Source organism: Hydra viridissima, unplaced genomic scaffold (genome assembly GCF_058129835.1).
Source record: "Hydra viridissima isolate aposymbiotic clone 2 unplaced genomic scaffold, HvirCarnegie_v1 scaffold_17, whole genome shotgun sequence".
NCBI lineage: Eukaryota > Metazoa > Cnidaria > Hydrozoa > Anthoathecata > Hydridae > Hydra > Hydra viridissima.
Window position 1 is genome coordinate 3,490,380 of NW_028324316.1, and position 12,052 is coordinate 3,502,431.

General features: G+C 29.9%; 2 protein-coding genes and 1 pseudogene across 2 annotated transcripts in view; 2 read left to right on the forward strand and 1 right to left on the reverse strand.

Moving 5' to 3' along the window:
- LOC149877115 (E3 ubiquitin-protein ligase HECTD1-like) overlaps positions 1-12,052 on the reverse strand; it is a 189,035-nt gene that overhangs the window by 148,646 nt on the left and 28,337 nt on the right. The gene's annotated exons all lie outside the window — the stretch shown is intronic.
- Positions 8,948-10,824, forward strand: LOC149877126 (uncharacterized; annotated as a pseudogene).
- On the forward strand, positions 11,080-11,790 carry LOC145186228 (uncharacterized). The gene is made up of 3 exons (XM_080062330.2): positions 11,080-11,332; positions 11,473-11,553; positions 11,669-11,790. The coding sequence occupies exons 1-3, from the start codon at positions 11,116-11,118 to the stop codon at positions 11,758-11,760; spliced, it is 390 nt and encodes a 129-aa protein (XP_079918456.2). The 5' UTR covers positions 11,080-11,115; the 3' UTR covers positions 11,761-11,790.

Sequence of the window (12,052 nt, forward strand, 5' to 3'; positions counted from 1 at the left end):
GTTGTTTGATATATATTATTATCTATGATATTAGCTGAGCCAGTTCTTTGTAAGATAGATAAACCTATGTAATGAATGCCATTTTCGTCACTCATGATGTTTGTGAAGATCACGGATATGGTCTTATCAGTATCAGCAGTTATCACCGTGATTAGCATCACCGTGATCAGCATCACCGTGACCAGCAGTTAACGTGTATATTTTACGGGTGACTAAGGGGTGGCAAGTATTGACTATGATTGAGTTTAATGATTACAATTACTGATATTGAGCGGATTCATAACCACTGAGATTAAACTAGCGTTATGAACGCAACAGCGTTAATTTTCATGGGAATATCTTTGACTCTTAATATACGTAAATGGTTTTACATCATAAACTACTTAAAAAAAATTCCATATCGTTGGCGGCAAAGTTTAAAAGAAGCATGGTTTCACCAACATCTTGTGGTTCACCGTGAATCCACTAAATCAATATAAAGCGTAGGTGATTGACCCCCTAGGTTTCCTAAAGTAGCTAACAATTATGTCGGTTATCTTTAAAACAAATCCAAAAAAGTAACTAATGAAATGTTGAATTTAACTGCAATTTAATCTTCATTCTGCATTTAATTTAACTTCAGGAATCTGTCTATCCCACAAAATAATATATGGCAATAACTTTAACCATGTCACTTTAGAGCTTTTCAAAAAGGTTTATTTCATTTCTAACGCATGATGCGATATTCTAATATGATGATAATAGAATGTTAAATTTCTCAAAATATCCAACTATGGGTGGTTTCCAGCAATTTCACGCCGCACATGCTCATTTTTTTAAAAAAATGCTTTTGTAATTGCATTCATAAATTCACATCTGGATTTAACAAATGCAGATTAAACTAAGTCAAAGAAACAGCCACTACATCAATTCTTGTCTTGTCCACAAGAGCTTCAGCCTCTTAAAATCTTTAGACTTATCAGCAACCGTTGGCGTATACATAATGGTTTACCAGTCGTCTTAGATTTTCAAAAACTATTTGATTCATTTGGTAAAACCTTTAATAAAAGCACTCCACTTTTCCCAGCGAGTGAAGTATTATTTCTCGTATAGCTGTCGCTACTGTATCGTGTTAACTCTTTTAGTATTTTTTAAGTATGATTTCAGATATTTGCTTCAGAATGCAACATACTTTTGAACAGCCTGCACGCCACCTTTATCAAGGGAAAATAAGCCATTTTTTAGCAGTTATTTTAGGTTTTACTTAAAACTCTGAAAGGGAATTAGATATATAATGTAAGTTCACCATACTTTTGCACATCCCTTTATGAGATCAAAGTTGATTCAAAGTTTTACTTTTTTTTGACTTAAGTGCTAGAAGAAAAAACATGAATATTTAGAAATTAACTGTTTATTTCAAATTTTATTCATCAGTTATTCATCAATACACATTTCATGCCAAAAGCATCATTTTATGAAAAAGCTATAATTGGTTATTAAAAGATTTTTTCTTCAAAGAATAACACTGCAATGCAATACCTAAGTTTAGTAACAGTTTAAAGTAACAGCTTTAAACAGATATAAAGCTACTAATCGAGATATAATGTCTAATAATAGCAGTTTTAAGATAATAAACTAATAATAAACAAAGAACATTGTTATAAAGAATTAATGCCTAATGTTTCTCCTAAATAAAGCCTAAAAAAAGAAAATATAAGTCAGTAAGTATAAAGATATAAAAGTTCATCTTTGATTTGAATTGAAGGCGAAACCAATAAGAAAGTTTCTGTATCTTCTAAAACATTAAACGAGAGAATGATTTATATATATTAAATGAATTACAACTAAACATATAATGCGGAGAAAAATCCACATGTTGACAGAAGAATGGAAACTTGTGTCTTCTGGGAAAAAGCGAAAAAGTCTCTGATTTCCATGATTATAAAATAAATTTAATTAGAAAAAACTTTGTCCTTCACTTAAATGAAAAACAATTTGCACGCAAAGGAAAGAAAATGAAACAAACGGTTGTAAGTTAAAGAAATGCAATGCAGTCAATGAACCTGAATTTTTGTTACAGAATGATCTTCTGCTAGGCATTGTTTAGCATAACACAGGCTTTAGTTATTCAAAATCCCTTGAAGTAGTTTAAATTTCTAGACTAATTTTACAGCACCCGTTCAGAATAATCAGTAATCTTCATATGAAGACTGTTTTCATAGTTTATAATACTCAATTGCAGACTAATTTAATTTATGGCAATTCGGGTTTAATAAAAAGTTTGATTATCGATTTTTTTAATCATAATAGGATTCCGTCGCTTGAATTTGCTAAAAATGGTGATTTCACAGAAGGGAATATATCCTGAAAGTATTTTATATTGTGAATGAAAAAGATCTTACTTTAACCGGATTTACGAAATGCTCAAAAACTTAGAAATAAAGCGTCACGAAGAAGAATGTTAATTTTCAAGCAAAAAAATTACAAACTGTTTGATTTTGCTTATGGCCTTTAAAACAAGTTCCTTATTACAAACACTTACAAACAATTACACAAAACACTTAAAACAATACGAGCACTTAACTGCGATGCTGCTTTGATTTTTTGAATTATGCTTACCAATTTATAATGACTGCTCGTTTTCGAAGCTGCCAAATTAAGAGAAGTTTACCGCTTCAGATTAAAATTATTTTAAATACGTCCTGTTAGATTTGCTTTTTCAGTTGAGTATAAGTATTTTTTAAAAGCGACTTTCTATTAAAGAGATGTTAAAATTTTGGCTCAAGTACACTCAAGTCCTTGAAGCATAGTAACAAAACCAACCCTTAAGGTACGAGGCTGACGATTATTGTTGTCTTTAGTACTTGTTTTTTTAACATAATTAAAAATAAAAATAAACGAGAGCAAAAGACAATCAAATCACCCATAATGATACTGCTGCTACGCTTCATACAATAAATGAGTTGTGAGTCCATTTCATCAAAAGATTTACAGGAGCCGATGAAGATAGTATGCTTTTAAACGCTGATATCTTAACTTAAAGGATGGGATTTCCATTTTAAAGTCAAATGTTTGAGACTCAAGCCCAGAATCAACACCTAAAGACAAAAGGCAAGATTAAATCAAAAGATGACATTTTTTTTCTAAAGGAAAGCAAAGAATAGGTACTTAAGATAATGGCAGTATGTTTGCTGGAAAAGAGTGGTGAAATTTCCTCTGCAACAAAACATTTCCTGTTCATGAACGACAGGCAAACCATAAGTGGGTAACACATTCTAAAAGCAATTTTATATCTGGCACCGTGGATATTTATAAAGTTTGGACGTCAATTTGTATTTTTATTTCTTATCGTATTAGCTCCTGTTCTTAAAGAGATTCCAAATCTTGAGAAAAAAACCCCATACATACATGCATACATACATACATACATACATACATACATACATACATACATACATACATACATACATACATACATACATACATACATACATACATACATACATACATACATACATACATACATACATACATACATACATACATACATACATACATACATACATACATACATACATACATACATACATACATACATACATACATACATACATACATACATACATACATACATACATACATACATACATACATACATACATACATACATACATACATACATACATACATACATACATACATACATACATACATACATACATACATACATACCTACATACATACATACATACATACATACATACATACATACATACATACATACATACATACATACATACATACATACATACATACATACATACATACATACATACATACATACATACATACATACATACATACATACATACATACATACATACATACATACATACATACATACATACATACATACATACATACATACATACATACATACATACATACATACATACATACATACATACATACATACATACATACATACAGAGTTTTGTGATTGATTTTCTTCACTAAATTTTATCAGTTTGTCTGATAAAGTTTAGGCAATAAAATCAATTACAAAATTATGTTTGTTATTCATTTACTTAAGTAGTTTTATTATTAAAGAAATTATTTAAAAAATCTTTTGTGTGTACAAGATGGAGATGTCCTTTTTGGATTCTGGGTGGTATTTATAAATATTTTGCTACTTCGTTGGTTTATGGGGTAAACTATCTATGAAGAGTTAAAACAACTCATTTAAAACTTTTGAAGAAGCTATTATAGAAAAGGCAATCTTTTTAAAATTGTTTTTGAGCACTTGTAAAGTTTTTATATTTTTCTTTAAATAAAAAATGTCAAATGAAAAATTACTTGTTCATTTAAGCTAAATTATTTCCTTTCTTTGGAATTGCATTGACAGTTTTAGGCAATTCCAATCAGGGAATAATCTGATTAATTTATCCTAAATTAAATGTTTTTGTATAGACGTGAATTAACATCCACAAATATTTTGTTATCAATATATATTCAAATTGGCATAAAACTTATAGCTTAAAGTGAATATTGGGTGATAGCTTTTTTAGTCTTTCTCAATCCGAGTGCGAGTAGAGCAACGGAACTCAAGAGTGTAATATAACTGCATAATTTTAATTCCTAGTGTTTCTTTTTTTCTGCATACAAACTCCAAGAGTTGGAAATTTCACAAATCACAAATTACTTTGTTATAACTTCGTCTGCGAGGTTCTCATATATTTTTTCAATTATATCTCTTAACTTTTTAATGTTAAGTTGTTATTTAATGCGTTCTTAAACTATCATTTTATTATTTAGTAGAATGTGTAATGTACCAAGTAACCAGTTGAAGACATTTTATAAAACAGTAAAATTTTTTACTTTATATATTTATACTTTATATATTTACACTGCATTTATACTGTACGAAGTGCAGCTAATTTAATTCTTGAAGTGGTATATATTGATGAATTTATGAATAGTAAAAGAATTTAATCCAATGAAGGCTGAAAAATCCAATCATCATTTTTGAATTTCCTCATATAAATGCCCAAATCTAAGTATCTTTTTTAACCATCTAAGCAATGTGTAACTGTTTTAGATTGTTTCAACCATCATTTTTTGCATAGTTTTACATACATGCTCAAAACTTATTAATGTGTAACTATTTTAGATTATTACTCACTTCTTATTTATCTTATGAGCGAAGTTTAAAGTATGAAGAGAAATGTTTTGATGAAAACTTTAATTTTTAATATGGTCATGAAAAAATGTTTTATTAAAAATCGATCGTAAAACATATGCAAGATAAAAGAATCAGAGAATCAGACCAATATATGAACGTCAGACAAGAGTTAAAAACAATTAGGATGATGAATAAATCATAGTATGAAAAAAATAAAGTTGAAGAAGAAAGTCAAAAAAAAATTTTGTGTTCAAATTAAAGTTAGAGGCTGCTGTAAAAAATGTGGTGAGAATAATATATCCGAACATCATGAATTGAAACGGAGATAAAACGTGGTAGGGAAAAGTGAATGTGAACAAAGTGAAATTGAAAAGAGAAATTGTAATTGCACTTAAATGAGTTTAGAAAATCTCTTAACTTTTGATAATTTACAATAGATCTCAATTAACCAAAAATCTAGCGCAAAAAACTTTAAAACGTACTTTTATTGTGTCTGACGGAATAGCGAATCTTTTAAAATGTGTAAATAGTTGAATATCTCCATTTTAGGGTGCAATACCTGTTTGATTTACATTATCAAATGTTAGTTGAGTACTAACAGTAGATGACTGTGAAGCGAAATTCCGTAATTGTTCACTATACTGAGCTAGCCAGAGTTCTACCAGGAACATTCTAATGAGCAGATAGATATATCCATTTGCCAAGAGCTCCAGCATCTGCTATAGTCCTATTTCCGACTACAGGTGCATCATTACATCCAGGAACGTTTCCAATAGAAACTGATCCAAAACCAGTAGCTTCTAAAATGATCAAATCTCTTTCAGGTCTATAACAAACAACCTCATTCCATCCTACATAGTTATGACCAAACAACCCATTTCTTACCGCATATGTATTTGAACTGTAACGTTTTAATCGATTTACTCTAAATATATAAACTTTATCATCTACACCGACTTATTGCGGATTAAAACTTTTGAGCACTAATTCCTTTGAATTGTAGATAGTATCTTTCATTACTCTTATCTGTGGACAAAGTAGGTTAGTTTGGACTTATAGATTATGTAGAACTAAGAGTTCTCCTACCCAACATAAGACGAGTTTAAGACGTATTTAACTCGTCTAGACGTCTACAACTAGTTAAAGACGTGTTTAAGACGGCTTTTCAACACTTCATTAAGACATCTTCCAACAACAAGTTTAAGACGTCCTTAAGACATCTTAATAAGACGTCTCCCGGAATAACCAGTTTAAGACTTCTTTCGGATTAACCAGTTTAAGATGTCTTTCAGAATAACCAGTTTAAGACATCCGTGAGACATCTTGACAAGACGTCTGTCGGAACAACAAGTTTAAGACGTCCTTAAGACATCTTAATAAGACGTCTCTCGGAATAACCAGTTTAAGATGTCTTTCAGAATAACCAGCTTAAGATATCCGTGAGACATCTTAACAAGACGTCTGTCGGAACAACAAGTTTATGACGTTCGCAAGCCTTCTTAACATGACGTCTGTCGGAACAACCAGTTTAAGATGTCCTTAAGACATCTTAACAAGACGTCTTTTGGAGTAAGCAGCTTAAGATGTCTTCAATCGTGGAAGTATTAGAGATGGACGTGCAAGATTTTTGTTTTTTTGCAAACCATGCTAGTTGTGTATTCTTAAAAATCTGTTGTTTTAAACAATAGAAATTCAGTTCTCTTAAAGTCTGTCGGATTCGTCGAAAATTTTTGGGCTCGCCCAAACAGTCATATCAACTTGCTTTTACTTATTAAAAATTAAAGCAATAGAACCAAGTTTTAAGCTTAATTTTATATAGCAAGGCATTCTTAATATTTTAAGAAATAACACGGATGATGAAAAGAAATTGAGATCATTTACTTGAATACTTTAGTACATGCAGTGGCGGCGTTAGGGTAGGGCCTGGTTGGGCAATGGTCCAGGGCGCCGAATATAAAGGGGCGAAATTTAGCCTTTTTTTGTATGGGGTTCAATTGAGCTAGGGGCGCCGTAGATATCTCGCCCAGGGCGCTGGTAGTGCTAAAACCGGCACTGAGTACATGTATAACTTGAGAGGTAATAAATAATACGAAATATCAAGAAGTTTTGTAGCTACCTAGAGCACAATGGTTCCATGTTTAGTAAACTACTCCATTCAAAATTTTAAAAATTTAAACAGCAGTGAAAACCAGGTTTAATTTCTAAATAATTATCATTTTCTAAATACGTCGTCCAGTTGAAAAAATAGCGAATATTAACGTTTTCGTATTTTAATTTTTTCAGATCTAGTGTAGAGTACATTGAGTTGGTCTAAAAGTATTGTTTACTATACATTTTCTAACTTTTAGATGACGATCTTTTATAACCTGCAATAAAAATAGGAGGTGTGAAAGGAAAACAGCGCTATATAAATATATATATATATATATATATATATATATATATATATATATATATATATATATATAAAATATAATATAATATATGAACATCAATACTAATTTGTTTTTATTTTATCTAAGAAATTTTCGGTCAATATGTAAAAACGCCACATTTTTTATACCTACGCGTAGGTATAAGAAATGTGGCGTTTTTACATATTGACCGAAAATTTCTTAGATAAAATAAAAACAAATTAGTATTGATGTTCATATATTATATTATATTTTATATATATATATATATATATATATATATATATATATATATATATATATATATATATATATATATATATATATATATATATTATATATATATATATATATATATATTTGCTTAAATCAGAAATATATACAGTTAAGGATAAATAACTTATACATAAAATGATTATAAATACAATTAAGAAAAAATAATTTGTCACAGTTTTAAAGAATTTAGCAAAGCCAATTTATGGCGAACCGCAAGAATTACTTTTTAACCGCAAGTATTTAATATTTACATAACACATAACATGATTTACCAGCAATATATAAGCTAAATTTTATTTGAAAAAAACTAATGGGTTATTTTGTGCTTTTTATGATAAATGAAATAATATATGAAATATGATAAACGAAAACATGAAATATCTGGCCGCATTTTGCAAGGTAATTATAAATTTAAGTAACTTTTTAAAAGGTTTTGCATTAGCAAATAAGTTTAAAAAAAGCCCGTTAGAAAATCCACCTACTTATAACAATTCACAATGGAATATATATTGTGGAGCTTATAGTGTTGTCGACGCAAAAAATATGGGAATATGGGAAAAAATACTAAAAAAATACATAAACTTAAGGCTGGTGAATGAAGGACCAAGGAATTGAATGAAAACAGATCTTGACAAAAAATTATATATCGCTATACTTTTTTTAAGTCATTTTAAAATTGTTCTCACAGGTCTATTTTATCATTGACAGACTTGTTTAGATGAAAAAATGTTCCCAAATTTACAATTGTTCATCTTGAAAAATGATAAAATCTGTTCGTGCCGACAACTAATTTCCTTTACCTTGGTGTAATTTGTTTAGTTATTTGTCAACACGTTAAGTAATTATTTTATCCTGAGCAGTCTTATTAAACAAATTCTATAAAAGTTTAAACTAATACTAAAATTTTAAACAACGATAATAAACTTCACGTCCATCTTTTATAACATCCATGCTTTAATTCCTTCCTTAATTGAGTCTCTAATGACGTCTTTAATTCCAATTGCGGAAGATGATTACTTACCATTTTCTTTGCTTTTCAGAAATTTTTATTTTTTAATAAAGTTATAATTTTCTTTAAAAAGTAGTGGGTAAAAATATGTCTGCATCAAGAAAAGATTATTTAAGGATTTGGAGAAAATTAAATAAATCAGTTTTAGAAGAAGCTTGAGATGAAAGTGCAGATGAGCATCAACAAAACTGTGCACATCCTCAAGAAGAAGTAGTTAGAGATTCTTTTTATAGCAGTCAGAGTTGTGGTTATTTACCTGTGGAAGAATATATGGAAGTAGGGTCGAACAATTCCGCTGAGTATTGGTCCGAGAGTTCTAGTGACAGTGAATCTTTTAATCCATCCACCAGTAAAGAAAACTTCTCAGGAGAGCTGGCATCCTGGTGTCTAAAGTTTAACTGTTCCCAAGCAGCCATGAATAGTTTAATCGATATACTTCGAAGACATGGCTGCCCAAAGATGCAAGAACACTTTTAAAAGTACCTCAAGTCCAGTGTATTCGAAAATGTGGTGGTACATACTACTATTTTGGATTAGAATTGGGCATTAAGAAAAATTTTACAGGGTCTGAAAGAGAAATATCACTTAATTTCAGTATTGATGGGCTACCCTTATTTAAATCATCCAATACTCAAATGTAGCCAATTCTTTGTGAAATTAGTGGCGAAAAGATTTTTATTGTGGCATTATACACCGGGGAAAGTAAACCATCAAGTTTGGATGTGTTTTTAAACGATTTTTTACTAGAATTGTGTGGTTTAAAGTTATCCGGTCTGACAATAAAATCAGTTGTACACACTATTAAAGTTAGAGCTTTTCTTTGTGATGCCCCAGCAAGATCATTTTTAAAAGGGACTGTTGGTCATACCGGATATTATTCTTATCAAAGGTGCATTATCAAAGGTTCTTGGGAAGGAAGGGTAGTGTTTAATGAAGAACAAGAATTTTGCAAGCGGACAGATTACGATTTTAGCTGCCTGTCGTATAAGCAACATCAAATATCTAAGTCTCCTCTTATTGCTGCTGGTATTAAATGTGCTTCCGGATTCTGCCTTGACTATATGCATTTGATATGTCTTGGGGTTGTTAAAAGAATCTTGAATTATTTCCGTAAAGGTCCTATGGCTAGGTTATCACAATCACATATTTTACAGATTTCTGAGAAACTAATCAATTTTAGAAATTACATTCCCATTGATTTTGCTAGAAGGCCGCGATCATTGCTAGAAGTTGATAGGTGGAAAGCAACTGAATTCAGACAATTACTTTTATACACTGGACCAGTTTCTTTGAAAGGAATTGTTTCTGAATCTATCTATGAACACTTTCTTTCACTGTCAATTTCAGTATTTATTCTGGTGAATCCAGATAGTGACCTGCGTAAAAGCCTTTTACCTTACTGTAAGGAATTGCTAAAGTATTTTGTGAACAATTGTAAAGACATTTTTGGTAAAACATTTACTGTGTATAACATGCATAATTTATTGCATATATGTGATGACGTAGAAAATTTCAATTGCTCCTTGAACGAAATATCTTGCTTCCTATTTGAAAATTATTTGCACAAGCTAAATAAGGTTGTAAAGAATGCCAAAAATCCAACTGCACAAATAGTAAAGCGAGTCATCAGTGAAGAAATTAATTATGAGAGCAATATAAAAACCAATACAGAGAAAGTTACTTTAAGCAGCAGAGATAATTGCTTTTTTAATAAAGATGGGAAAATTGTTTTTATTAGATTTTTAAATAATAATAATAACACTTACGATTGTGATTTTTATAAAAAGAGCTGCTTAAAGTCATTTTTTGATCATCCAATTGACTCTAAATTGTTAGGAATTTACTTCCTAGAAAAAAATCAAGATTTTTCTAAACTCAATTTTCATAAAAATGAACTACGAAAATGTGTTTGTTTACCGTTCAGGAGTGGCTTTGTAATATATCCTGTTATTCATCTAGTTTAAATTAAATAAATACATGTAAATTTGTAAATTGGTGCTTTTTCAAATAAATTTATGCTTTTTTTAAATATTTTTTCTTCTGGTCACACTGCTATAAGTTCTATTTTCCATGTGTATCCAGCTGGTTTTTGTTGTGTCAGTATCATCTAACATTTGATGTTTTTGAAATGTTTTCTATAGTGTATTTGTAGATGCATTTCTTACGTGTCACTAATTCTAAATGGTTCCAGCTACATTTTTAAAGTTCGGTATCAACATTTATTTTATCGTAAAATTTTTTTTTTAGAGTATAAAATGAGTGAAGATCTTAGTTATACTCGAGCTATTTGGAAACGACAAAATGGGGATGGGGTATTAATAGAAGAAGAAGGCGTGGTTCCACTTTGTTGGCTTGAGGGTAAAGATATTGTCAGGTATCCACCAAAGGCGAAAAAAGAGCGTGCTTTAAGAAAGAAGCAGATTCCTCAGCAAGATTGGATGTATGGGAAACTTGTACACAGGAAGGTCACAGGTACATTGTTTTATATTTCTTCTACAACCATGAAGTATGTTTTATGTTTAGTCGGGATTATTGTATAGAATCACAGAAGGTTATTCAGACTTTGCTGCAAAATGAAATATTCAAATCATTTTTGTTAGAATTGCTTTTAGGTAGTTTAGAAACTTGTGAAAATTGGGCATACTCAACATGTGCTGCTAGTTCAGATTCTGATGAAAATGTGGTAGAAGAGGGTAAGTTTTTTGGTAGATTAAAAATAATATTGATCTGTAAATACTTGTTACTTTGTTGTCATTTTTATCAATTTTAAAGATAATTATTCTATATATTTTTTTAATCTTATAATAGTTGATAATGAGATTGTGCCAATTACAAAAACAGGAAGGGACAAAGTTGGTAAGAGACAATTATTATTTATGGAAAAAACGAAGTTAAACTAAAACGTTAACAAACTTGTTAAATTCATTTATACGGAGTGAGTATTTTAAATCTTTTTCTTTACATTGAAAATGAAATGGTCAAATTTAATCTTGTAAATCCTTCTGTGACTGCTATAACGGTGTCTACTTTTTAAAGGTGTTAGGTATATGTAAATTTTCACATTTCACATTTTTTTGTTTGTTTTATAGGTGTGTTGTGTGCCACTCAACAATTGAAGCAAGCCGCAATATTTGAAAACATCAATGATTCATTCCCTTGAGGTATATGATATATATATAATTTACCATGCTT